Genomic DNA, 25,288 nt, shown 5'->3' on the forward strand with positions numbered 1-25,288 from the left:
AAGTAAAGACAAGCTATCTGTTAAAAAAAAAAAAAAAAAAAAAAGCGTTCTAGTTCTGCTAGTTCTGTGTCTTCCATTCATTCATTGTGTGACCTAGGCTACTGCATGAACAAACCAGAGCTTCTTGGGCAAGTGTTTCTAGGGTAAGAGGAGTAGCGTTTTGGTTTGGTTTGGTTTGGTTTTTGTTTGTTTTGCTTTTTTGTTTTGTTTGGAGGGAAGAAGAGCAACTGAAGAGGCAGTTGAGGTCAGTCATAGTAGAGAGGGCAGCCTGCATGGTTCTACAGCACACCACGGGAGGAAGGGAAGAACACAAGCCCAAGCCATAGGGAGTCAAATCCAGGACTGTCTCTCTAGGAGAGACAGAGACAAACTTCACCTATTTGCTTTGAGAAAAAACTGCCAACATGTTTAATGGTATCTGCGTTGGAAAGGCAATAAAGTAAAAAGAAGAAAAATATTAAAATCCAGTTTGGATTTAAAAATTTTTAAATGATAGTTATTCACATTTGCTTCTTACTATTTAGGTCTCATAATAGTGCTTCACAAAATGACTGTGAATGTCCTTATATGTGTGCCCATTTAATCTGTGTCAACTCCTCCATGTTCACATTAATTACCTGAAACTTTAATGAGGTAGAAGGAATTTCTGCAGAATGTTCAGACAGTACTTGCCACTGCTAGGCAGACTTGGTAGAAAAAATAGGAAAGGAAGTGTCTAGAAATTGAATCTTTGGGCCACACACCTATTCTTCCCATTCACTGTTTTCCCCTAATAGTCCACACTGTCCAGCTTAGAGCATAAACTTCGCCTCTGAGCACATTCTCCATGTAGTCACCTGGGCTTGACCTCCTCTTCCCTAAGGACCAGTCCTTAAAAGTTGCCATCATTCGACTGGCTGACATATAATTATAGAATCAAGAGACCCAATCCAACACCCCATGTTTAAATTATCCCAGACATAGAAGACTCAATTCTATTTTTTTTTTTTTTTTTTTAGACAGAGTCTCATTCTGTCGCCCAGGCTGGAATGCAGTGGTGCGATCTCGGCTCACTGCAACCTTCGCCTCCCGGGTTCAAGCAATTCTCTGCCTTAGCTTCCCAAGTAGCTGGGATTACAGGTGGCCGCCACCACGCCCAGCTAATTTTTTTTTTTTTTAGTAGAGACAGGGTTCCACCATCTTGGCCAAGCTGGTCTCGAACTGACCTCATGATCCACCCAAAGTACTGGGATTCCCAAAGTACTGGGATTACAGGCGCGAGCCACGGCGCCTGGCCAACTCAATTCTATTTTTAAAGATATTAGGAGATTACATAGCTTTGGTTAGTGTAAAACATTCCCAGTTCTCACCATCAACAACTCTGGCCAGCAGGATTTTTCTTTTTGACACATATGTAGCTCTCAAATGTTGCAACTCGTTAGAATTCCATCAAATATCAGATGTGTTGATTAACAAATTCCTGCAGTTTTCTGCAAATAGCCCTCCTACTTGCGAAGAAGACGTCCATTTTGGCCAAGTAAACAGTAAGAAATAAGGATTAACAGGTGAGGTCAGGATGTCTCTCGTGTTCCAGACGTTAGGTGAGCTCAGCCTGAGGGCTTATTCCCTTTCCTTGGAGGAACACAGGATGTTAGTTGAAAATCCTGTCCATATGCAATCGTCAGCCCCATCCGAAACAGACTGGACTTGGGCTTGGATTTCCCAGAGCCATACTCTCTTACTGTCCCTTGTGGCCTCTCATTCTACTCAGGTAAGGTCGGGTTTGAGGCTACTTTTATGGAAATGCAATGCGTGCCACTCAAAATGCCTCCAGTCCATAAGCTGGGACTTCCGCCCCATTCCCTTTTTCCAGGGGCTTCCCTTCAAATGGCAGTGAGTCTCCATGGAGAATCCCTTCATGTCTCTCTCTCTTGTCCTCCCAGGAGCAGCATCCAGTTGGACTTCCCCGAACCACAGGCCCCATGCAGTCCTCCATGCCCCCAGGCTCAGGTGGCATGGTCTCAGGAGCCAGTCCTGCAGGCCCTGGCTTCCTGGGCAGCCAGCCCCAAGCAGCCATCATGAAGCAGATGCTCATTGATCAGCGGGCCCAGTTGATGGAGCAGCAGAAGCAACAGTTCCTGCGGGAGCAAAGGCAGCAGCAGCAGCAGCAGCAGCAGATTTTGGCGGAACAGGTAACATGCGCCCTGGCATGATTCATTCATTCAGCAAGCACTTATTCAGCACCTGCCTGCTGCCTGTGAGGAAGTCGCAGTTCACATCCTCTGTCAAGATGCTCACGGTCTAGCATTTCCCAGGATCACAGGAGAACCTGAAGAATTTAGACCTTTCAATTAGTTAGGGTTTTTCCTATAATGAATTAATTTGTTCTTAAAAGACAGGCTCCAGCCATCAATTTGAAGGCCTGTGTGTCAGAGACATTTCTTTGATTCAAGCCTGGCTCCTTTTCTTCTGATTTCTAGTACAGGGGTCTGTGTAATCAGCACATGGCGGGGACTGTCTCACATGCTCCATAAGCCGTATTATTTCTAGCATGAAGGAAAAAATAATAATTCAGAGAACTCTGTTTCTTAGAGGAAATTGACAGGAGGAAGGATTGAGGAGAATTCTATAGAATGGGTCATGAACAATGGATTGGGAACAATAGCAGAACAATAAGGCCTGCAGAAGTACCTGGAAACCTGAACTCTGGGTCACAGACAGGGTGCAAACTTAAGAAAACTCCCCACAGCTTTTAAAACAGCTCAGGAAATCTGTGAGTTAAAGGAAAGCCTAACACAAATACAGCTTTACCTTAGGCATCTTTGTCCACCCTCGCCCTACAATTCCTCAGCTTTGAGAGAAAGCCTTCCCTGCAGACTGATCCTGTAGGTTTCCATTTGTTTTGTTTTTAGAGATGCCCATACCTGACTTAGCATTATCCTAGGGAAAGGCCTGAGGCTGTCCACAAGAGATCCCCAGGTGGCTTCTGTGGGGGTCTGCACAGAGAATCTTGCACAGCAGGCTCTTTCTTATAGGAGGTGTAAGGTTGTCATATAAAGCTGAAGGCCCAACATAGGTCTGCCTCACAGTTATCCTTCTAGAATGTTCCTGATAGGGTCAGAATTTTGTAAATTTTTTCTTAAAGAAATAGAGACGGGGGTCTCACTATGTTGACCAGGCTGGTCTCGAACTCCTGGCCTCAAGCGATCCTCCCATCTCAGCCTCCCAAAGTGCTAGGATTACAGGCGTGAGCCACTGTGCCCTGCCAGAATTTTGCAAATGTACTAAGCATCCACCACCGCGTATCCTGTGTAGGACACAGGCCCATTGAGGTCCCTACTAACCAAGAACAGCAGTTCAAAGTAACACCAGGCATCCCTCAAGGAGAAAAATTGTACTGCTGAGCACAGTTCACTTATGTTCTTTTTTTTTTTCTTTGCTTTTGTTCCTGAACAGCTGTGTAATTATCTCCCTTTTTACCAAGGTCGGTCCGCCGCCTGGCAGCTATTGTACAAACAAACCTCTATCCCTCTCACCTACATAAGGTGTGCGACAAGGAGCCATGCTAATCTCTCAGGCAGTGATAAATGGAGCTGCCGAGGGCAGCTGGGCTCTGTAAATCCTCTCCTCAGCCAATCCCAGGAAATCTCAGGTGTGCCTGATGTTTTGAGTGATGGCTTTTGATATGTGTGCTGTGACCAAAGACACAAAGAGGGCCCAGGGCAAGCAGGCAGAGCTCAGCTGTGCGGCCCAGGGGTGTTCCCACACGGCGAGGCCAGCCCCACCCTGGGGAGCACAGGGCGTGGGAAGAGTGTGAGAAGAGACCCGTCAAGACGATGCCCCCAGACAAGGAGGTGAGAGGTCAGGGGAGATCCCTCAGAATCCAGAGCACGGAGAGGGCTGGGGCTTCTTGGGAAAGACAAGGGAAATGGGAGGCTGTGACCTGCGGATCATTCCGTAGCAACTGTGTGTACTAAAAGATGATGAGGGATGAGGGGAGGGTCACTTTCCTCAGCGCCAGGATTTGCCCATTGTTTTGCATGGGATGTGATTTTGGAAAAAACACTGAACTTCCCTCTTCATCTGCCAGATTAGGTTTTAATAATTTCCCAGCCTTCCTCATGTATCTGCTTTAAGGATCACATAAGATCATGTGTGTAAAATGTTTTGGAAGCTGTGTGTGCTGCACACCTGTATGTGGGGGCCTGTCACATGGCCCTGGTGTCAGGGAATGTCATATGAGAGCTGTAGCACATGGCCCAGCCAGGTCAGTGGAGCATCTTGTCTGCACCTGAGGAGGATGCAGATTTAGTGCAGATTGTCCAAGTGCAGGTCTACAAGGAGTAAGTGCTCAACTTTTTTTTTTTCTTTTTTTTTGAGACAGAGTCTTGCTTTGTCACCCAGGCTGGAGTGCAGTGGCGTGATCTCGGCTCACTGCAACCTCTGCCTCATGAGCTCAAGCAGTCTTCCCACCTCAGCCTCCAGAGTAGCTGGGACCACAGGCAAACACCATCACACCTGGCTAACTTTTGTATTTTTAGTAGAGATGGGGTTTCACCATGTTGGCCAGGCTGGTCTCAAACTCCTGGGCTCAAGTAACCTGCCTGCCTCGGCCTCCCAAAGTGCTGGGCTTACAGGTGTGAGCCACAGCACCCGGCCAGCTCTCAGTTTTTCGTTTTGAGAGTGAATATTGCCAGATCAACACCAATCTTAGTTGCTGCAGCATTGAAAGTGTCCTCACACTTTGGATTTTGGAAACAGATTTTGGGTTTCCTGAAAGGACATGTGAGGGAAAACAGAAGGATTTGGGATCTTACATATTTTGGGAAACTTTAAAATGATTCTCAGTAGACTTGGCAATCAGAGCAGAGCAGGTTGAAAGTAGGCATGAATTCACATTTAATGCCATATTCTCAAAAAGTGCAAAGCACATCACCTCTCATCCATTCACAAAGGTTAGACAAAACTTAGAAACATTCTAGATCATGAAGTCCCATCATTTTACAAATGAGGAACTGAGGTTATGTGAGGAAACTGAGCTTATGTGATTTCTATGAGATCACAGAGCTAGAGAGAGACAGAGCCAGGATGGAACTGAGGACTCCTGATTCCTGACTCCAGGATACACCCTCAGTCCCCCACAGGCTGCCAGGGGCTCATTCCTAGTCACAAGTAGGACAGTTAAATTCTTATATAATATGGGAAGTTTGACTGAGGAGAAGCTGTTAAATGCTCAGCTTACACTCAGTAATGCCCTTCTGTTGCTGCCTAAAAGATTTGCGTGGTTTCTTGTCTACACATTATTGGTCTACACAATCAATTAATTTCAACAGTTTTCTGTAGAACATTATGGTAGGGACCACGGGATGGGGTCAGCAAGTCAGAGGCTGTTTTTTTCTTTGGTTGCCAGAATACTGGCTGGCCTTGTAGAGAAGAGAAAAAGAAAAGAAAAGAAAATTATAGAGCAGCCCAGGAACAAACACAAGAGAAAAAATTGAAATAAACACATGCGTTAAGAGGTGGTCAGTGTGTGTTATTTTTATAGTGAACACTAAAGAACAGGGACCTTGTTGTATGTTCTTTATAGCCCTTGCAGATGAAAGGTACTTAATGAATATTCAGCAGCTGCAGGGAACAGGTTAAACAACATCCCAAAGGTCATGCAAACTACTTGACGGCAGACCTAGAACTAAAACCTCTTTCTCTGCTCTTTCTACATCACTCTTATTTTCTTTCCCTTTGCACATACAATGTGATAATGATAATAGCCTTCCCAGTATATTGGTAGCAACACTAGCAGTGCTGCATCCCCGTGAGTGGAAGAAGAAAGACTAAAATGCAGGCCTCCTGGCTTGCTGGTATATGTGAAATCCCACGTGGTTTCCTCAAAGCGGTAAATGCTGAATAGTTTACTTGTAGAGATGTATTTTACAGGCAGTGTGGCTTCATGGGAATAAGATTAGCCTTTTTTGTATAACCCCTGAGGATCTCATCTTCCTATGCCCAAAGCATCCACTTAGGTCATTAAAAAGCAGTTGCTTGTCCCTTTGAGCTCAGTCCCCACAGCGCTAAGGAAAGCATGCAGGCTGATGTTGAGCAGTCCACGTCAAAACCCCTTCCCTCAGCACGCATTCTTCATGAGCCAGCAAGTCCACATATCAGAAATACGTGCAGATGTTCACCAAAGGCATGTACAGGAATGTTCATAGCAATCACATTCGAAACACAAAAACTAGAAACACCAAAGGTGACATCACTAGTAGAATGGGTAAATAAATTATAGTATTCCATTATATTCATATAATGGAATACTATCCAACAGTGAGAATGAACAAGCAACAAGAATTCACATCCACATGGATGAATCTCACAAATACTGTGGTGGATGCAAGAAGCCAGATAAAAAAGCAGCATCATGTGAATCATTTTCTGCAAAGTACAAAAGCAGACATAACTGCTGTATGTTGTTAAAAGTTAGGACAGTGATGCCCATGGGTCGAGGGAGGGCGATGACTGGAAGGGGCACGAGGGGCTCCTGGCAGCGTTCTGTTACTTGATGGAGGGTCTGGTGGCCCTGAGTGTGTTCATTTTGTGAAAACCTACCTGATTGTATCCTTAGGCTTTGTGCTCTTGCCTATAGGCATATGATTCTTCAACACAAAGTTTAGTTTTGGGGAAAACCCTACCTTCCTCAGAACTGCTAGGATATTGAATTGTGTGCTTGCTCCCTATCTCACCTCTCCACCCCTCTTGTGTTCTGTCGTTCTAGCAATTGCAGCAATCACATCTACCCCGGCAGCACCTCCAGCCACAGCGGAATCCATACCCGGTGCAGCAGGTCAATCAGTTTCAAGGTGAGGCCAGTGCAACCTCTCTCATTTTATACCTTCTAGTGGTGAAGCGTAAGTGAATGTGTAGCCAGAGTCATTGCCTTACATGCTGTATTTGTGTCCAGGAAATACTTAAACTATTTAACTACTGGTAGGTTAAGAGTACTAACCAATCAGAATGGATTCCTAGAGGCCTCCTGTTGTGCCAGGCATTAACCTTTTGGTCACTGAGTCACAGAGGGGTTCTAGAAAGCACAGGGAAGGGTCAGGGTAGCTGTGGGAGTTGGGACTAGAACAGCTGTTCTTTACCAAAGGTACATAGTATTGCAACAGATTAACAACCAGTAAAGATATACTGGTGCCTGTTGGCTCCATATCAACTTTGTTTATGTTTAGATCGTCATCTTAGTGACTACAGGGGCAAAAATCTTGTGCCACATCTTTTTTGCTATGCCAGCAGGTCACCTGACCAAAGCCCTTACCTCTATAGCTGAAATGGAAGAATCTGGCTTGCAACAACCACTAGTCTCTGCTGAATGTAGAAGACAAATAGGGCCTTGAGGCTGATTGAACTGACCCTGTAGCCATTTGTGGGAATCCTAAATGATGACCCAGTAGCAACGGGTGCACTGTATGTTAGTGTTGCACTCCTTTATAAATGTGGAAGGCCCACTCAAATATCAAACCCTTCCATCTCCAACAGAGAGATCCCTTGACTGTGTGCGGTGGCTCATGCCTATAATCCTAGCACTTTGGGAGGCTGAGGCGGATGGATCACTTGAGACCAGGAGTTCAAGACCAGCCTGGCCAACATAGCAAAACCCTGTCTCTACTAAAAATGCAAAAAATTAGCCGGGAGTGGTGTTGCATGCCTGTAATCCCAGTTACTCAGGAGACTGAGGCACAAGAATCGCTTGAACCCGGGAGGTGGAGGTTGCAGTGAGCCGAGATCGCACCACTTCACTCCAGCCTGGGCAACACAGCGAGACTCTGTCTCCAAAAAAAAAAAGACACTTGGGGGTCTTATATGGGGTGAAGAAAATAGCCTGAGGAGCCTTTCTAATCTTATCCACAGGAGTTTTCAGGGGGCTACAGGGTTCACCTAGCAGCAGAAATCCTAATCCCATCCTCTGCCCATTTTGTGGGATCCACATCAATGGGTCCTAGCTTCTCAAAAGTTACCTATTCCTTTAAGAGTCTGCAAAAAGCTATGAAGTCTCTTGCACAAAAATGTATAATATGTAAATATATATAAACTTTTATATAATTTCACAAGTATCCCTGAACTTTATCAATAGACTGGGTGAAAAATTTCTGATCTAAGGTAGCATTTTTAAGTCTTCAGATTGCAAAACACAAGGTTATTGAAAACAACTTAGTGGGTCACAACCAACATTTTTAAAATGAAATACAACAGAAATTATCAGAGCATATCAGAAACTTTTCTTTCTGTTTTAAACCCACATGTATATATCCTGGATCATGAACTGTGAGTTGTAGTTTACAGTCTGAAAGCCATTGATATTTACTGACAGACCACATTGAAGATCACCTGTAAAAATACTGGGGCTTGAGAAGCTACCACTCCCTTTCACCTCTGAGATGTTTATATCATGTTAGATCCTTTGGCCTTGACACATTTGGCCTTGACACAGGCAAGGACAAAAGGAATTGAGTTATCCACAGGTGTTCTGTGCCCTAAATCAGTGCCAGGGGTTTTTGAAGAATTATGTTTCTAATTTTGCCATGGGTAGGGAAGAGTGGGGACTAGTCATCATTACATATAGTTGTTGTTGCACATACAGAGCCCTCCTTTATATCTATAGTTCTCAACCTTTAGCCTGCGCTGAAAGCACCAACAAAGCTTGTTAAAACACACACAGTGTTTCTGATTCAGTATATCTGGAGCAGGGCCTGAAAATCTGCATTTTTTACAAGTTCCCAGGAGTCACTGATTTTGCTAGCTAGGGAACCACGCTTGAGAGCTGCTGCATTATATTATGAACGAATTAAAAACATAAAAGCTGATAAACCCAGCATAACGTCTCTTGAGTTTTCCAGGTTCATAACTCATGTATTATTTGTGGGGAAAAGGGGCCACCACAATTTAATAATTGCCCTGTGTTGCAGAACATAGACACATACTTATATGAGCTATTCGGGATGTTTTGGGTCCAGTTAAAAAGTTCTATTCCAGGCGGGCACGGTGGCTCATGCCTGTAATCCCAGCACTTTGGGAGGCCGAGGCAGGCGGGTCACCTGAGGTCGGGAGCTCGAGACCAGCCTGACCAACATGGAGAAACCCTGTCTCTACTAAAAACACAAAAAATTAGCCGGGCGTAGTGGTGCATGCCTGTAATCCCAGCTACTCCAGAGACTGGGGCAGGAGAATTGCTTGAACTCAGGAGGCAGAGGGTGCGGTGAGCCAAGATTGTGCCACTGCACTCCAGCCTGGGCAACAGGAGCAAAACTCTGTCTCAGAAAAAAAGAAACAAAAAAAAAACCACAGAGACAAAAATTAAAGTCACCTGAAATCCCACCCTCCAGAGATGATCAATCCTATTATTTTATTTCTATATAAATAGACACCCGCAAAAACTGGGATCGTACTGTACATGTGTTTTTGTAGCTGACTTTGCCACTTAACAGATCCTGATGTTATTCTTGTTTATACTTCAGAAGCAAATTATTTTGCACTCATATAGAGATGATGTGTCATCCTCAACCAATAAGATACTATTTTCTTTGGAGGTGAGAGAGAATTCACCTTTGGGGCTAAATTAGAAAGAAATGGCTGATCACTTTGCATTTTCTATTCGTGACGTGGAACATGGTTCAGTAGAGAATATTGTCAATAAAGCCAGTGTGACATTTTAGGGCCCTTGAGCTGATTGGTTTGAGATACATAATTTATTTTACTATCTTCAGTATTTTCATGTGTTTGCAGACACCCTAGATGGCATGATGTTATGCCTCTGGGAAAATAGCAAACTGAAAAATAAGAAATATCATTCTTGGAGAGAAGTTTTGTTAGGTACAACTTGCATGAGAACCTATCCCATACTCTCACCATTATACATTTCAAAGGCCTTAATGACTGTCTTTCCCTCATTAGGTTCTGGACCTCTGAGCAATGTTACATGACTATGGGGAAATGCTTATTTTTTTCACAAATACAGGCTTACTGTGAGTGAAAATAGAACATAGACTTTTTAAGCAAAAAGTTGGATACTATCGTCTCTCTTTGAATATACAAGATTTTCTTGGACATTGTGATGTTAACCAGCAGACAAGAAAATTAGACTACAGTGTCTCACAATAATATGTGTTTTAGACCAAAAAAAGAAAAAGAAAACATAATTTGTGGTTTAACACATGTAGTAATCAGGTAAAGACAAGCTAATTCCTTGGACACATCTGAATTTTTTTCCTTTGTATATTTAAAATCACGGAAGGCATAAAACTAGATTAATAAAAGTCTTTTTATTTCTCTTAAGTGAAAAATAATGTGGTGATTGCTGATTTTAAAATGCCTTTTAAAAATAAGAATTACATCAAGATAGTGCAGTCATTTACACTAAATAAAAATAAAGATTGGCTTGGATTAATGTATCACTGCCTATTAAAAGGTATTGTAACATTTCTGCCCTCTAAAGAAAGGAACATATTTCTCATTCACAAAATTATTCCAGACAGTATCCAGTCCTTTAACATATCCATTATAAATATACCCCAAAATGGCCAAATTATAGATGTCCTTTCATCTATTTCTAGCAGCCCATCAGACTGTTTATATAATTTGGGTCTACCCAGTCAATCTCTGACTCAGCAATATTTTTCCCTTAAATTTTTTTTTATAAATAACTCAATAACCCGTTTCACCACAGTTGATCTTATTGGCCATGGAGTCAATAAAAATTTAGTCGTTAAGGTCTCAAAACTTCATGACAAGATTACAAGTTGCAGTATATACTACCTTTGAGTGTTTTACTAGGAACTTTTGATTTTTCAAAAAATCACTTAGATATAATGAAGCTTAAAACAAAATATGAAAACATTTCTGGGGATTTCCCCCAGATCTTTCAGGTTTCCTGATAGAAACCATTTCATTTTTCAATGCAGTATGATATTGATCTCAAGCCACAAAAACTTGAGACATAATCAAAATTCCCGTAATTTTCTTTCTTAAAGAAAGGAAGAAAATATGGAGACATATTTTCAGCCCCAAAATCAATAGCCACATCAGGAAGACAAAAACATGCTTCAGTTATCTGCCAGGGTGCCAGGTTTAACAAGGTTAGTCTATTCTCATCTGGTTTCTCATCACAGTTCCAGGTGGGATTAAATTTGCTTAGAATATTGATTGGCTCCCATGCTGCATCTTCTTCAAATGTCCAGGAAAAAAACTATTTTTCTTCTTCTTATAGACTCAGTCATTAGCAGGAACATAGAAAAATCCATTTTTGTGCACCTCCTAGCCCTTTGCAACATTGACTGGTGTTCTACCGGTGACATTTCCATTCTCTTGGCTGTTTGGAAATTTCCTGGTAACATGTAAAGAATGACTCACTCAAATGCCTAATTAAGGTTGAATGACTTGGTGTGGACACTCTGGCCACCTTTTAAACAGCATTATTAAAACTGTGTTAACAATTTGCTGAGAGAAATAGTCATTGCCGATTTGAAGGAATGGACTTTGCTGTAGAAATGCATAGTTGGGTGCAGCACACCAACATGGCACAAGTATACATATGTAGCAAACCTGCACGTTATGCACATGTACCCTAGAACTTAAAAGTATAATTTTTTAAAAAATTAAAAAAAAAAAAAAAGAAATGCATAAAGTTTATGGCCAAGTCGCACGTAGCAGGATGATTTCTTTTTCTAGCTCAGGAAGCTGGCCAGTTTGCAATGACATGTTATGATTCAGAGAATCTGGAGCATGTTGAAATCTACAGAGTGGATCCAAAAAATGTCCTATCTGTCAAAATAGCTGCTTAGCAGAAGCAATGGCCTTTAACCTCTCAAATCCTACTCAAGTCTTAAGGGAAATTAGTCTAATGGTCTTTATTGATAGTATTCTCTACTGAACCATGTTCCACTGTACGAATAGAAAATACAAAGTGATCAGCCATTTCTTTCTAATTTAGCCCCAGAGGTGAATTCTCTCTCACCACCAAAGAAAATAGTATCTTATTGGTTGAGGATGATGTCATACCTATAAGAGTACAAAATAATTTGCTTCTGAAGTATAAACAAGAATAACATCAGGATCTGTTTAGTGGACAAGTCAGCTACAAAAACACATGCACAGTGCGATCCCAATTTTTGTGGGTGTCTATTTATATACAAATAAAAGAATAGGAATGATCATCTCTGAATAGTGGGATTTCAGGTAACTTTAATTTTTGTCTCTATGTTTCTTAATACTTCCAAATTTTTCACAATCAGCATGTTATAATCAGAAAAATAATCATTTTTATTAGAGATTTATTATCAGAGTAGATCTTTTTTTTGTTGTTTGTTTGTTTTTTGTTTTTCTTTAGATCCTTTCATATAAAGGAATTTTGTCATTCCCAAAGAAAATTCCAACATCTTGTTGCAGTATATTGCTTATGGAGAAGAGTGAGTGGTATGTGTCCTCTTTTTCACTGCAGGTTCTCCCCAGGATATAGCAGCCGTAAGAAGCCAAGCAGCCCTCCAGAGCATGCGAACGTCACGGCTGATGGCACAGAACGCAGGCATGATGGGAATAGGACCCTCCCAGAACCCTGGGACGATGGCCACTGCAGCTGCGCAGTCAGAGATGGGACTGGCCCCTTACAGCACCACGCCTACCAGCCAACCAGGAATGTACAGTATGAGCACAGGCATGACCCAAATGTTGCAGCACCCAAACCAAAGTGGCATGAGCATCACACATAATCAAGCCCAGGGACCAAGGCAACCTGCCTCTGGGCAGGGGGTTGGAATGGTGAGTGGCTTTGGTCAGAGCATGCTGGTGAACTCAGCCATTACCCAGCAACATCCGCAGATGAAAGGGCCAGTAGGCCAGGCCTTGCCTAGGCCCCAAGCCCCTCCAAGGCTGCAGAGCCTTATGGGAACAGTCCAGCAAGGAGCACAAAGCTGGCAACAGAGGAGCTTGCAGGGCATGCCTGGGAGGACTAGTGGAGACTTGGGACCATTCAACAATGGCGCCAGCTACCCTCTTCAAGCTGGGCAGCCGAGACTGACCAAGCAGCACTTTCCACAGGGACTGAGCCAGTCAGTCGTGGATGCTAACACGGGCACAGTGAGGACCCTCAACCCAGCTGCCATGAGTCGGCAGATGATGCCATCGCTCCCGGGGCAGCAAGGCACCAGCCAGGGGAGGCCAATGGTCATGTCTGGCCTGAGCCAGGGAGTCCCGGGCATGCCAGCATTCAGCCAGCCCCCAGCACAGCAGCAGATACCCAGTGGCGGCTTTGCTCCAAGCAGCCAGAGCCAAGCCTATGAGCGGAATGCCCCTCAGGACGTGTCATACAATTACAGTGGCGACGGAGCTGGGGCTCCCTTCCCTGGCCTCCCGGATGGTGCAGATCTTGTGGACTCCATCATCAAAGGTGGGCCAGGGGACGAGTGGATGCAGGAGCTTGATGAATTGTTTGGTAACCCCTAGTCAAGAGAGGCCCCAAGAGCCATGACTCGAGTGGTTAAAGCTTAAAAAGTGAAAAAGAAACAGGATGTTGACCCATCCTTGTTTTTTGTTTTTTTGACCCACGTAAACTGAGCAAAACTGCAGCTGGCTGACAGTGGAAGATCCAGGTGCCAATCCACAGCCCCGCCGGGCCTCATTTCACCTGATTTTCACACAGCAATCGAGATGAGACGCCACGCAGATCCCTGCTGCGAGAGAGGGAGACACCCAGAGGAGCAGGTGGGAAGACGAAGCCAGCCAGAGCCCCTCTGCTCAGCCTCAGCGTGCCCTGTGATCGCCTGGCCCAGCAGGAGCTACTTCAGCCAAGAGGGACTGTTACCCAAGAGAGGTATCCTCAGACCCTCCTGCCCCAGGTCGGGAGACAGCAGCTTTGGAGACACAAAAGAGACAGAGCCTCGGCCAGAGAGAGTCCCCCAGAAGAGGCTGGGTGGTTGCACAGGCCAGGTGCACAGGTTGGAAATGCACTGAACTCTGGGTGCCAAGAGATGTAAGGCTTCGAGACATGCTACTGAATTTGGAGGGCAGGCACGAAGAACAGCGAGATAGTCACAGGGAGACAACAACAGATCCTACAGGCCTGTCTGTCTCCTGCCCCATGATGACCCTCAGGAATTGCAGAGGCTCCGCTGTCACAAGGAGAGCAGGCTGAGTTTGGAGCACGGTCCATCCAGCAGTCCTGGGGCGTCTGCCTTCTGCTGGTGCCCCTGGTGGCAGTCCCTCCAGGTAGGGCTGGAGCCCGCTGGTGCCCAATACAAAACATCCAGGTGGGTCACATCTACTTCTGGCGGCCGCAGGGCAGAGAAACCCCTACTGGACGCTGTGTGTCTGCCAGCCTGGAGCCTTTGTCTCCAGCCCTGCCTTTATTCCTCCTTGCCTCCACACCAGCCTCCCCTCGCTTCTCCTTACAGACTATCCAAGAAGCGAAGCTTATGTCTTTAGGGAGCCTTGGGCAGAGTCCACATAAATGCAGGAAGAACTTAAGACAATGCCTGAAATGCAAAGGCAACACTGGAGTCTTCTTTCTCTAACATGTGTAGAGTTGAATGAATATCTCTGCCTGGAACTGAGAGGGCTGCTCTGATGTTTGGGCATCGGTTTTTGTGAGCCACATCTGATATGTCTGATATCCCCGGGAAGGGGTGGCCTGGAGGTCACTGGTTCAGGCTCCCTTTGGGCGAAATCCCGGGAGTGATGCTCTAAAATCCACCTTTCCCATCATCCCTACTCATCGGAAAGATAAATATAAAATCCCTGAGAGGTGGAGGAGCTAAAAAAGCAATTGCTCCACCTTACAAATTTGGATATAAAGGAGATGTAGTTTCTTTCATATGAGCAAAGTAGTCCTCTTCCAAAGTCCTGTACAGTTGTTCTCTTTGTCATTGACGCACATCTGCCCTAAGCGAAATCTGTCAGAAGGAATCAACAAGGCTCCTTGCCTTCCCTCCCAATCCCCCTTTTGGAGGCCCTTTGGCTTCAGTGTTGTCCTAAGTGAGAGTGGTGTGTACTTTTCTCCTGTCCCCTCCTCCCTCCGCGTCCTAGACACTGGCTGCCTTCTGTGCACTCCCAGGCAGCTCACCACAGAGGAATCGCAGCCTGTGGGGTTGGACTGGCCACACTCAGTCCTGAGAAGGCGAGTTGCCATGGAAAGCTGGGAGCAGAGAGGTTTGGAGAGGAGGCGGCGAGCAACATTGTCTTTGACTTGCTCTCAGTGTACCCCGCGTTGTAGATCTGCTCAGCAAGGGGCAGGATGTAAGGCCAGAGGTGCCTGGTGGGTGAGAAGTCCAGGCAGGGGCTGGGCGCCCTCTCTGAAGAGGTGGCAGCCGAGTGACCCTGAACTCCCCAGATGGGGACTCATGCCACTGGGGAAACTGAGTGGAAAGAGATGAAACCAAAAAAAAAAGCAAACAAATGAGAAGACACAGAAAACATAATTACCTTTTCCTGAAAGGTACAGGAAATAAATAAGCAATGATGAGAAACTGGAGGTGGCTAATGGAAGTGGGACAGGGGTGGGGGCTCCATTATCTTTTAAAAGCTTCCTCCAAATGCTCAGTACTAGGACCAACTAATAGAGAGATTTGAATACGGTGGTTTTGTTTTGGTTTTGTTTTTACTACGGTGCTGATGTATATGTAATGTCTAAAAAAAGTTATTTGTACATAAGTTTTTACAATACTGCAGATATCACTGGGTCTACTATCTGTAAAAAATATACATATAAATATATATATACTGTTTGTTTAAAATAGAGTATTTTTATTTCATTCCTTAACTCATCATCACAGCAGTGGTATTGCACTTCAGATGACATCTAATGACTAATTTGTACTGTATGACCTATGGGAACTTGCTCCATTTTATTCAGATTTTTCTAGTTTTCTGTTTTTACTTTGTACATTGAGCATTGCTTATTTCCTTTTAAGAAATGTACAGAACTCTGAAATGTAGAAATGAAGTGATGTTGACATACCACTTTTAAAGAAAACAAAAATGAAAATAAAAGATTATCTGAATCAATCCAAAGTATAGTTTTTTAAGATCCTCACTGGATCTCCAAACTTAATTAAGCAGACATTATTCCGGGGTTTTAATTGATTAACTGTAGTTCTTTTCTCAAAATTTTGATATCATTCTTTAAATATTTATTTAATGGGAGAGATCTATCATTCCCAGCCTTTGCATTCAACTTCTCAACTGATACTTTCTAAATTTACTGTCGCACTCTGAAGGATGTGGCAAAGGGAAGGGAGGAAAGTCAACTTTGCATGGAACATAGTGCAATCCATTTGTAGATTCAGTACCACAACAGTTCCATTTCCAACTAGTTCATCTGGAGGTAGGGAGGCTCCACTGGAAAAATAAATATTTTTGTCAAAAAAAGAAAAATCGGAATAGATTGAGGGGAAGTAATAAAGGTTCTCGTTCTACTTTAGTGAGCACTGTCAGTAAACAGCCTGCACCACCCCACTCCTACCAGGCCACTTTGCATCTCAAAGCCATGGCCTGGCTTCACCTGCACCCACCCACAGAATTGAAAGTGCTTAGAAGTTTATATCCCTCTGGATTGACTTTAGCCAGTGACTCACTGGTGCAGGAGTATAAAAGCCCAGTTAACTTGTCTGAACAAAGTCAGATATAATTTTGCTCCAGAGCTCTACTGCAAGATCAGGCAAAGGCTGGGACTTGGTTTAAAGGTGCCCCGCAGGCCGGGCACTATGGCTCACACCTGTAATCCCACCAGCACACTTTGGGAGGGCAAGGCAAGCGGATCACTTGGGCCCAGGAGTTTTGTCAGAGGCATGTGAACCAGAGCAACTCCATGTTAAACAGGAGCTGGGTAAAATGAGACTGAAACCTACTGGGCTGCATTCCCAGACGGTTAAGGCATTCTAAGTCACAGGATGAGATAGGCGTTCAGCACAAAATACAGGGCACAAAGACCTTGCTGATAAAACAGGTTGCAGTAAAGGAGCCAGCCAAAGCCCACCAAAACCAAAATAGAGACGAGGGTGACCTCTGGTCTTCCTCACTGCTACACTCCCACCAGTGCCATGACAGTTTACAAATGCCATGGCAAGGTAAGGAAGTTACCCTATGTGGTCTAAAAAGGGGAGGCATGAATAATCCACCCCTTGTTTAGCATATCATCAAGAAATAACCATAAAAATGGGCAACAAGCAGCCCTCGAGGCTGCTTTGTCTATGGAGTAGTCATTCCTTTATTCCTTTGCTTTCTTAATAAACTTACTTTCACTTTGCACTGAGCACTCACCCTGAATTCTTTCTTGCATGAGATCCAAGAACCCTCTCTTGGGCTCTGGATTGGGACCCCTTCCTGTAACGTATTTCTCTGTCCTGTAACAGTCAGAGACCAGCCTGGGCAACATGGCAAAACCCCATCTCTATGGGAAAAAAAATACAAAACAGCCGGTCGTGGTGATGCGTTCCTGTAGTCCCAGCTACTCAGGAAGCTGAGGTGGAGAATCACCTGAGCCAGGAAGTCGAGGCTGCAGTGAGCTGTGATCATGCCACTGCACTCCAGCCGGGGTGACAGAGAGAGACCCTGTCTCAAAACAAAACCAAAAAAAAAGGGAAAAATAAAGGAGCCCCCTATTTTGGTTTTCCCCCTTCTCTGTCCTGTTTCCCCCACTCCCTTTTTCATCTCTTGAGAGCCCTTTGTTAATAAATCACATAGATGTGAATCCACCTCTCCACTTCGAGGAAATGACCTAAGACTCATCAAACTTTAAAAAGCTTAGTATCACAACATGTTTCAAAACTGGGTTAAGAGGAAAAGTAGGCCACAGGATAAAGTCATCATCAAAAATAGGTACAAAACAAAGGTAAGTTTTTAATATACACAAACCAAAAGAAACAAACAATTTAATTATGGAAGAAGAGGCCATCACTCCCCTTAGTGGGTTATGGTTCCAGACGGGTTGGCAAATAACCCCATGTAGGAAACAGTGTGGCATTGGGCTTTGTTCTTTTGATATGGGCTTGGCACTCTCCCAGAAAACATGGGATAGAAAATGAACTGATTCTGGGGTGGAGGGAGGGCACAGGGGGACGCTGACACTAGAAGTAAAAACGTGAAGCTCTGAGAAGAGTTGATTACTCCTAGTTCCAATCACTTCAAGCCACATATTTTTACTTATACTCGTTTGGCACTGGATGAATGGAATACCTTTCTCTTTTCAAATGAGTTCTTACATGTTTTCTTACTGACCTTTATAAAATCCTAGTGCAGTAAGTGTGGTGATGGGGGAAGAAAGAGGAAAGAATAAACATTTTTCTAGAAAGTCACTAGACATCTGCCCCCAGTGAGGAAAGATGTATTTTATTGGTGATTAAGGAACATTCCACAGCATTCAATGAGCTGTTTCTGCCTCTGACCATTCTTTTCAAGGAAGAGTGTGTCTGGAGAAAAAGGGTGAACATCAAATGACCTGATTTTGTTTATTAATGACTTTTTTGGCCATACCCCACCCACCTCCAACCCCTAAAAGAAAAATGGGACAGGAAAAATTACCTGAAAATGGAGCAGAGCTACTGCTTTGGGTCACTAGTCTTTACATTTTTATTTTCTTTTTGATTTTTTTCCTCTTTTTGTGAATTCAGTTTTCTCCTCAATTCTGTTTTAAGTACTAAGGACATTAAATTCCTCCACTAGTGTCCTCTGGAGTGGTTGCCACAGACACATGCCTCATTTCATGCAACAGGTGGAGGTAATTACTGCAGCTCTTACATATGTGGGGCCCAGGTGTCTCTGCCACACCCAGGACAGCTGCTAGGCCAGCAGGGATGACCATGGATCCATCACTGGATCTCTTAACAATGCTCAACACAGAAAATCTTTAGGGCTACCAAGAATATGATTTTAGGTTTTAACTTCTCTTCAGATTCTTTAACTTTTTATTATAAACATTTTTAAACAACCAAGAAAGTAGAAAAAATAATACAACAAATACCTATATACTTATCAACTAGATGTAATTGTTAACACTTTGCCATAAATGCTTCATGTGTATATTCTGCAGAACCATTTCAAAGTACATCCAACCACTTTACCCCTTAATGCCTCGGGACACAGCTCCAGAGAATGAGGGTATTCTCTTCTCTAGCCGCAATATAATTATCACACCTAACAATTAACATTAATTCCCTAATATCATCTATCCGTATTCTATGCTTAAATTGTTTCCATTGTCTCACAAAGGTCATCCATAGATGTTTTTTTCTTTTTCTTTTTTCTTTTTTTTTTTTTTTTAAGACAGTTTTGCTCCTGTTGCCTAGGCTGGAGGAGTGCAGTGGGCGATCTCGGCTCACCACAACATTCACCTCCTGGGTTCAAGCGATTCTCTTGCCTCAGCCTCCAGAGTAGCTGGGATTACAGGTGCGCGCCACCACGCTCGGCTAATTTTGTATTTTTAGTAGTGATAGGGTTTCTTCATGTTGGTCAGGCTGGTCTCAAACTCTTGACCTCAGGTGATCCACCCGCTTTGGCCACCCAAAGTGCTGGGATTACAGGCATGAGCCACCGCGCCCGGCCCATAGTTGTTTTTTTCCAACCAGAATTTGAACAAGGATCTCACATTGCCATTTGGTTTTTATGCCCCTTAAGACTCTCAATGCAGAAAAGTTCTTCTCTATCCCCCACTTCCTGACACTGACTTTTTAAGGCAACAAATCTGATTTCTAAAAGTAAAATTGATCAATTTAGTAATACACAAAAAATGTACATGTAATTGTCAAACTGATCAGAAACCCACATCTCTGTGGCCAGAAATGGTTGCTCCCTGTAGCCAAATCTAATAGGAATGAAAATAATCAAAAGGTTGCCTGGTGACAATGCAATTAGAACAAAGGAGAATCTATCGTTTGAATGTTTAAAGTGACAAGGCCTTGATAGTCTGCTACAGCCATTGTCTATTTCCACGTGTTTAACCAAACTCTGTGTGTGTGTGTGTGTTTTACCCTGCCCAGAGCCAATTTAAGTGCAAAACAGAAATTGTTTAAAAATCTTCAATTGTAAGATTTGGAAAGTTTCTTTACAACTTGCAAAGGACATGGTTATGAAGTAATTATGCCTTAGTATCAAAAATTTGCATTCTCATCCTTCATTGGTCTCAATGTATAAAACAATTAAAATGTCACAATCCAAGTCACAACCATAATTGATCAGAATATTAAGTAAAAAGGCCATAGAATCATAGCTTTTTAGCGTATTTTCCCTATTTTACCTAAAAGAAAACCAAGGCAGAGAGCTACAAAGTGCTGGGGTAGCACAGCCAGCAAGTGATAGGACAAGATAGGGTGGTCTGGTTCTGGAGTCTTCACTTCTTTGCTTCACAACCTCCTACTGATGGGGTGCCTTGTCCAAATTCAAATGGCCAGTGAGTAGGGGAACCTGAGTATGCAAATATGTCCACTCCCAGACCAGTATATTCTCAGTGTGCTTTGGGGTATTTAATACTGTACTGCTATTTGGGATGCAGGAGGTTATGTATTATGGGAACACTTGTATTTAAGTGTCTTTCTTTCTTTTTCTGTTAATATTATTCCTGGCCTTTTTAACTTCTATTGTATCCACAAAAAAAGAAAAGTACAATAAACAACTTTTGAAGATGCCCACACCAGACTCAAGGCTGTCCAATTTTCTTTGGAAAATTGACAGAGGGCCCTTTTCCTGATGTCAAAATGTGTTATATATGCTCACAATTCATTTTACCTTTTCTTTGAAAGCTGTGAGGTAGAATCGTTCTCATTTTACAGATGAAGAAAATGAGGAAAAGTCATCTGCATTGTGCCAGACAATGACTGCACATCAGGGTCAGAACAGCTTTGGGGGTTCTGCTGTACTTTCCGTAACACCCTCCAAACCCCACATGACACAGGGCGCACAGCAGAACCCAACCCAGGTTCTACAGTCATGAGCATGACCCACCTTCCTCCGCCAAGAGAAAGAATATCCTCTTCGCACTGGTCCCTGGGCAATTCCTTGAAATGATATCCTTTTTCTCTTCTTCCTCTTGAAACTGTGCCTCAAAGAGTTAAAGAAACCAATGACTAAAGGAAATTCCTGAGTTTGGAGGATGGCAGATAAGAAAAGAAATAACTTACGGAAACACTGAAACTCTCTCAGCTTATGAGATTAAAAGAAAAAGAAAAAAATGGCTGAAATCCGTTGGAACCAAGATGGCTAACTGGAGTCTGCACAGAACAAGCTTGCTGATGTCACAGCTTGAATTTCCACGACATTTCATATTAACTCCCCTGGAATCTGCACATGCTACCCCTGAGGCAGCATAAAGAAATAACTGGACATGCCCAAAGCCTTTCCAGACCTCCCCTTTCTTTCAACCAATCACCTACTAATCTCAGAATTTACCCCCTGACATTTTCTAATAAAAATACTGCTTGGAAGCCAGCAAAGGGAGACAGATTTGAGCTTGACTCCTATCTCCCTGTGAGTTGACTTGCAATATAAAGCTTTTGTTGGCTGGGCAGAGTGGCTTACACCTGAATCCCAGCACTGGAGGCTGAAGCAGGAGGCCTGCTTGAGCCCATGTGTTGGAGGCTCCAACCTGGGTGACAGCAAGACTGTCTCTTTTTTAAAATTAAATTTTTTTCTTTTCTCAAAAACCTGGTTTTGCAGTATGGTCATCAGGCAGCAAGCTCTTTTGGCTTGGAAACACTTTTTACTTTATAAAGTACATTTTGATAACCTGTTTTTGTTTTTCTTTGGGTTTTTTTTGTTTGTTTGTTTGAGACACAGTTTTGCTGTGTCGCCCAGGCTGGAGTGCAGTAGGGCGATCTTGGTTCACTGCAAGCTCTGCCTCCCAAGTTCACGCCATTCTCCTGTCTCAGCCTCCCGAGTAGCTGCGACTACAGGCACCCGCCACCACGCCCAGCTAATTTTTTGTATTTTTAGTAGAGACAGGGTTTCACCGTGTTAGCCAGGATGGTCTCAATCTCCTGACCTCGTGATTCACCCTCCTTGGCCTCTCAAAGTGTTGGGATTACAGGTGTGAGCCACCGCGCCCAGCCTTTTATAATCTGTTTTGTTTTGTGCTATCAGTTGATGACTCCCTTTTCTGGCTACTCTATGTGTTTGCCTGATGTCCCCTACATGCCTTCCTATCTGTTGTTTTCCTATAACCAATGAAAGGGCTCAGCTGCCTTATCAGCTTCTGTCTGAAACTTTCCATCAAGAGAGAAGCAGAGTGGCAGGTTACGTCAGTAGTCCTCAGAAAGGGCAGCACACGGGTCAGGTTGCTCTGTCCCCACACAACCGGTCATGACTTCAGCATGCATTTCTAAAACTAGGGCACAACACACTTCCACTGATGATATGGATGTACCTACCCCAAGCAAATTTCAATTCTTAAACAGGAAATGTATGCTCTAAAGGGTGTGTTTCTACAAAGCCATTTCAAGAAAAACAGAATAAAGACTTTATTTATTTTTATTTAACAAATGATACCAAATTACCTTCATGTTGGGAACAGCTTCTGCAAGCATTAAAGGGAAGAGAAAAAGTTAGAATTGCCGCCTCAGTTTCTTGGCAATATTGAGGTCCAGATATTCATCCAGAAAGCTGTTTGCAATTCCCAGGGCACCTAGGAGGGTCAACAAGGCCAAAATCCCCAGACTCAGTCGGAAACCAGTGATCCTGCAAGGTGGACATGAAAGAGAAAAGTGACAAACTGGGTTGTAATAAGGAAGCTGAGAGTCCTGAAATAGGCTGTCCTATCATTGACACTGTCCAGAACATCTATATTTTTGCAATTTGAAAATTTTGGCTCATCACATAAATTAAAGGGAATGCCTAACCATACAGATCACTTGGTTTCTTTGAACATTCAAAGCATTATCAAGGCTAGGCAGGATTTTTCCTTGGTAAATTTCTGGAGACGATGCAAAATTTTTGCAAGGAACTAGAGTCCACATTCAGTGCACAGTTTTATACTTGCATTGTCCTATCTCATGCCTAATTGTGTATGGCCTGGCAAGACTTGGCCTCGCACAGTATGTATTACTTTTACCACCACAACTTGCAGTGCTGTTAATATCTCTCAAGAGAAGGAAACTGACCCAGACCTTATCCTGCTACTTTTTGCATAAATACAAAATTAGTGGGTTCTCCTTACCGTTTTTTAGCAGCTTCTGAATATCCCCAGAAGTATAGGTGACGGCCATATATGTACATCAGACCCAGACAAGTAGCAAAAACTATAGAGGGGGTGGGAAAAAAGAAAAGGCACAAAAGACAACAGCAGTCTCTTAAGATGTTGTATGAAGACCGAGAAAATATTCACAAAACACATATCGGACAAAATACTTATATTCAGAATACATCACTGGCAGGAATACAAAATAGTACAGCCACTTTGGGAAAAGTTCTGGTAGTTTCTTATAAAATCGAACATAACATTTGACTCAGCAATCTCATCCCTACGTATTTATCCAAGAGAAATGAAAGCATGTGTTCACAAACGGACTTGTGTAAGAATGTTCATTGCAGCTTTATTCATAATAGCCAAAAACTGGAAACAGCCCAGAAGTCTATCAACAGGAGAATGGATAACCAAGCTGTTATAGAGTCTATTCAATGGAATGCTACTCAGCAATGAAAACAAACAGATCCATGCAACACAATAATGCTGAGTGAATGAAGCATTACACAGGCTACATACTATACGATTCCAATTATATGAAGTTCTAGAATGGACAAAACTAAACGATGAAACAATCAGAAGTGCTTGCATCTGGGAGTGAGAATGGGGACTGACTGGGAGAAGCAGGAGGACACTTTCTGGGTGGTTGCCATGTTCTAGATCTTTATAGAGATTTGGACCACACAGGTGTGTGTACTTCTCAAAATTCATTGAAGATTTATGCATTTTATTACATATAAAATTTGTCTGAAAAAGAAACATGAAATACAGTACTATGATGTTCTATCATCGCATCCAGTGAAACATATCATTGTCTTCTCTATGTTAGGGCTCCATTCCCTTCCTCAGCACCTCACAGATGCAAGTTGCCAGAGCCCTATTGTAAACATTTGGAGTCTGTGTGTGGGACTGTGATATGCTAGATTAAATTTATTATTTTACTTGGCCGCACTTTTTTTTTTTCTTGAGATAGGGTCTTGCTCTGTCACCCAGGCAGAAATGTGTGGCATGATCAGGGCGCAGTACAGCCTTGACCTCCTGGGCTCATGCAATCCTCCCACCTCAGCGTCCTAAGTAGCTGGGACCACAGGTGTATGCCACCAGGCCTGGCCAATTTTTAAATTTTATTTGTAGAGAAAAGGCCTCCCTATGCTGCCCAGGCTGGTCTTGAACTCCCGGGCTCAAGCCATCCTCCTGTCTTGGCCTCCCAAAGTGCTGGGATTACAGGTGTGAGCCACCACGCCCAGCCCTATATCTACCATAAACCAGGTATTACTTTAAGGATTGAGGTTGGTTGGCAGTGAAAAAGATACAGGCTCCCTGACTTCATAGAGCACACATTCTCTCAGCAAAGACAGACAACAAAGACAAAAATGAGAAGAAAAGTGTAAACTTGAAAGTGCTGTGAAAGAAATGAAGAGACATGGGAGAGAGAGGAAGTGGAGGAGGCTGCCAAAATGGGGTAAAGAGAGGCTTCTGGAGGGGATGACATCTGTTTGGGGCCAGAGAACAGGAACAAGGGGACCAAGCAAAGATCTGGGAAGGAAGAGCTGGTAGACCCTTCCCAGGGTCTGAGGAAGCTGAAGAGTTCTGAACATGGTTCTCAGTTTTGAGACTCCCTGTCTAGGGAGTTACTCCCAGAAAGCCAATGAGAACAGTTCAGCAACAGTTAGTAGGTGACTGACTTTGGATGAGAAAGAATGAAAAGAAATTTCTGACAAGATACTCAAGAAATCCTTTCTGACAGGCATTCTGTCTCATTCAGCCTATCACAGAGAAATCCAAAGGGTCAAATGGCAGAGACAGAGTCCCATTACCAAAAGGCACTTTTCTTATTAGTTGTTAATGTGCTCTTACATGACAAGGAACAGCGGTTTCATTCATGCCCTTAAGCGACACAAATATGAGTTGGAATAAAGTGAAGAAGTCTTTCTTTAAAGGACATTGTACCTGAAATTCCTCAGTTCACAGTAAAAACTATAAGGAAGACAGTGATGGGGTTGCCTTTGAAAGCAGCTGGATTTTGGTTTATTTAAATCTTGGCAATCAAGTATAGACCAAAATGAGACAGTGAAAGTTACCAGAAAAAGGGGATTGAATTTC

At 43.3% G+C, this 25,288-nt stretch overlaps 2 protein-coding genes across 6 annotated transcripts in view; one reads left to right on the forward strand and one right to left on the reverse strand.

Moving 5' to 3' along the window:
- The window catches only part of MAML3 (mastermind-like 3 (Drosophila)), a 437,914-nt gene extending 421,891 nt beyond the window's left edge, over positions 1–16,023 (forward strand). The window contains exons 3-5 of the mRNA XM_011985628.1: positions 1,923–2,171; positions 6,749–6,833; positions 12,467–16,023. Coding sequence (XP_011841018.1) covers positions 1,923–2,171; positions 6,749–6,833; positions 12,467–13,467 — 1,335 coding nt within the window. The 3' untranslated portion in view covers positions 13,468–16,023. The remainder of the gene's footprint in view (positions 1–1,922; positions 2,172–6,748; positions 6,834–12,466) is intronic.
- Positions 1–25,288, reverse strand: part of MGST2 (microsomal glutathione S-transferase 2) — a 67,202-nt gene that overhangs the window by 8,145 nt on the left and 33,769 nt on the right. For 2 of the 5 annotated variants that reach the window (XM_011985623.1, XM_011985625.1), the window contains 2 exons: positions 23,159–23,240; positions 22,500–22,680 (listed from right to left, as the gene is read on the reverse strand). In XM_011985623.1, the coding sequence (XP_011841013.1) occupies positions 22,548–22,680; positions 23,159–23,240 (215 nt within the window). In that variant the 3' untranslated portion in view covers positions 22,500–22,547. Of the gene's footprint in view, positions 1–22,438; positions 22,681–23,158; positions 23,241–25,288 lie in introns of those variants that run through there. The other 3 variants (XM_011985627.1, XM_011985624.1, XM_011985622.1) reach the window with 2 other exon arrangements.

Source organism: Mandrillus leucophaeus, unplaced genomic scaffold, assembly GCF_000951045.1.
Source record: "Mandrillus leucophaeus isolate KB7577 unplaced genomic scaffold, Mleu.le_1.0 Scaffold289, whole genome shotgun sequence".
Lineage (NCBI taxonomy): Eukaryota > Metazoa > Chordata > Mammalia > Primates > Cercopithecidae > Mandrillus > Mandrillus leucophaeus.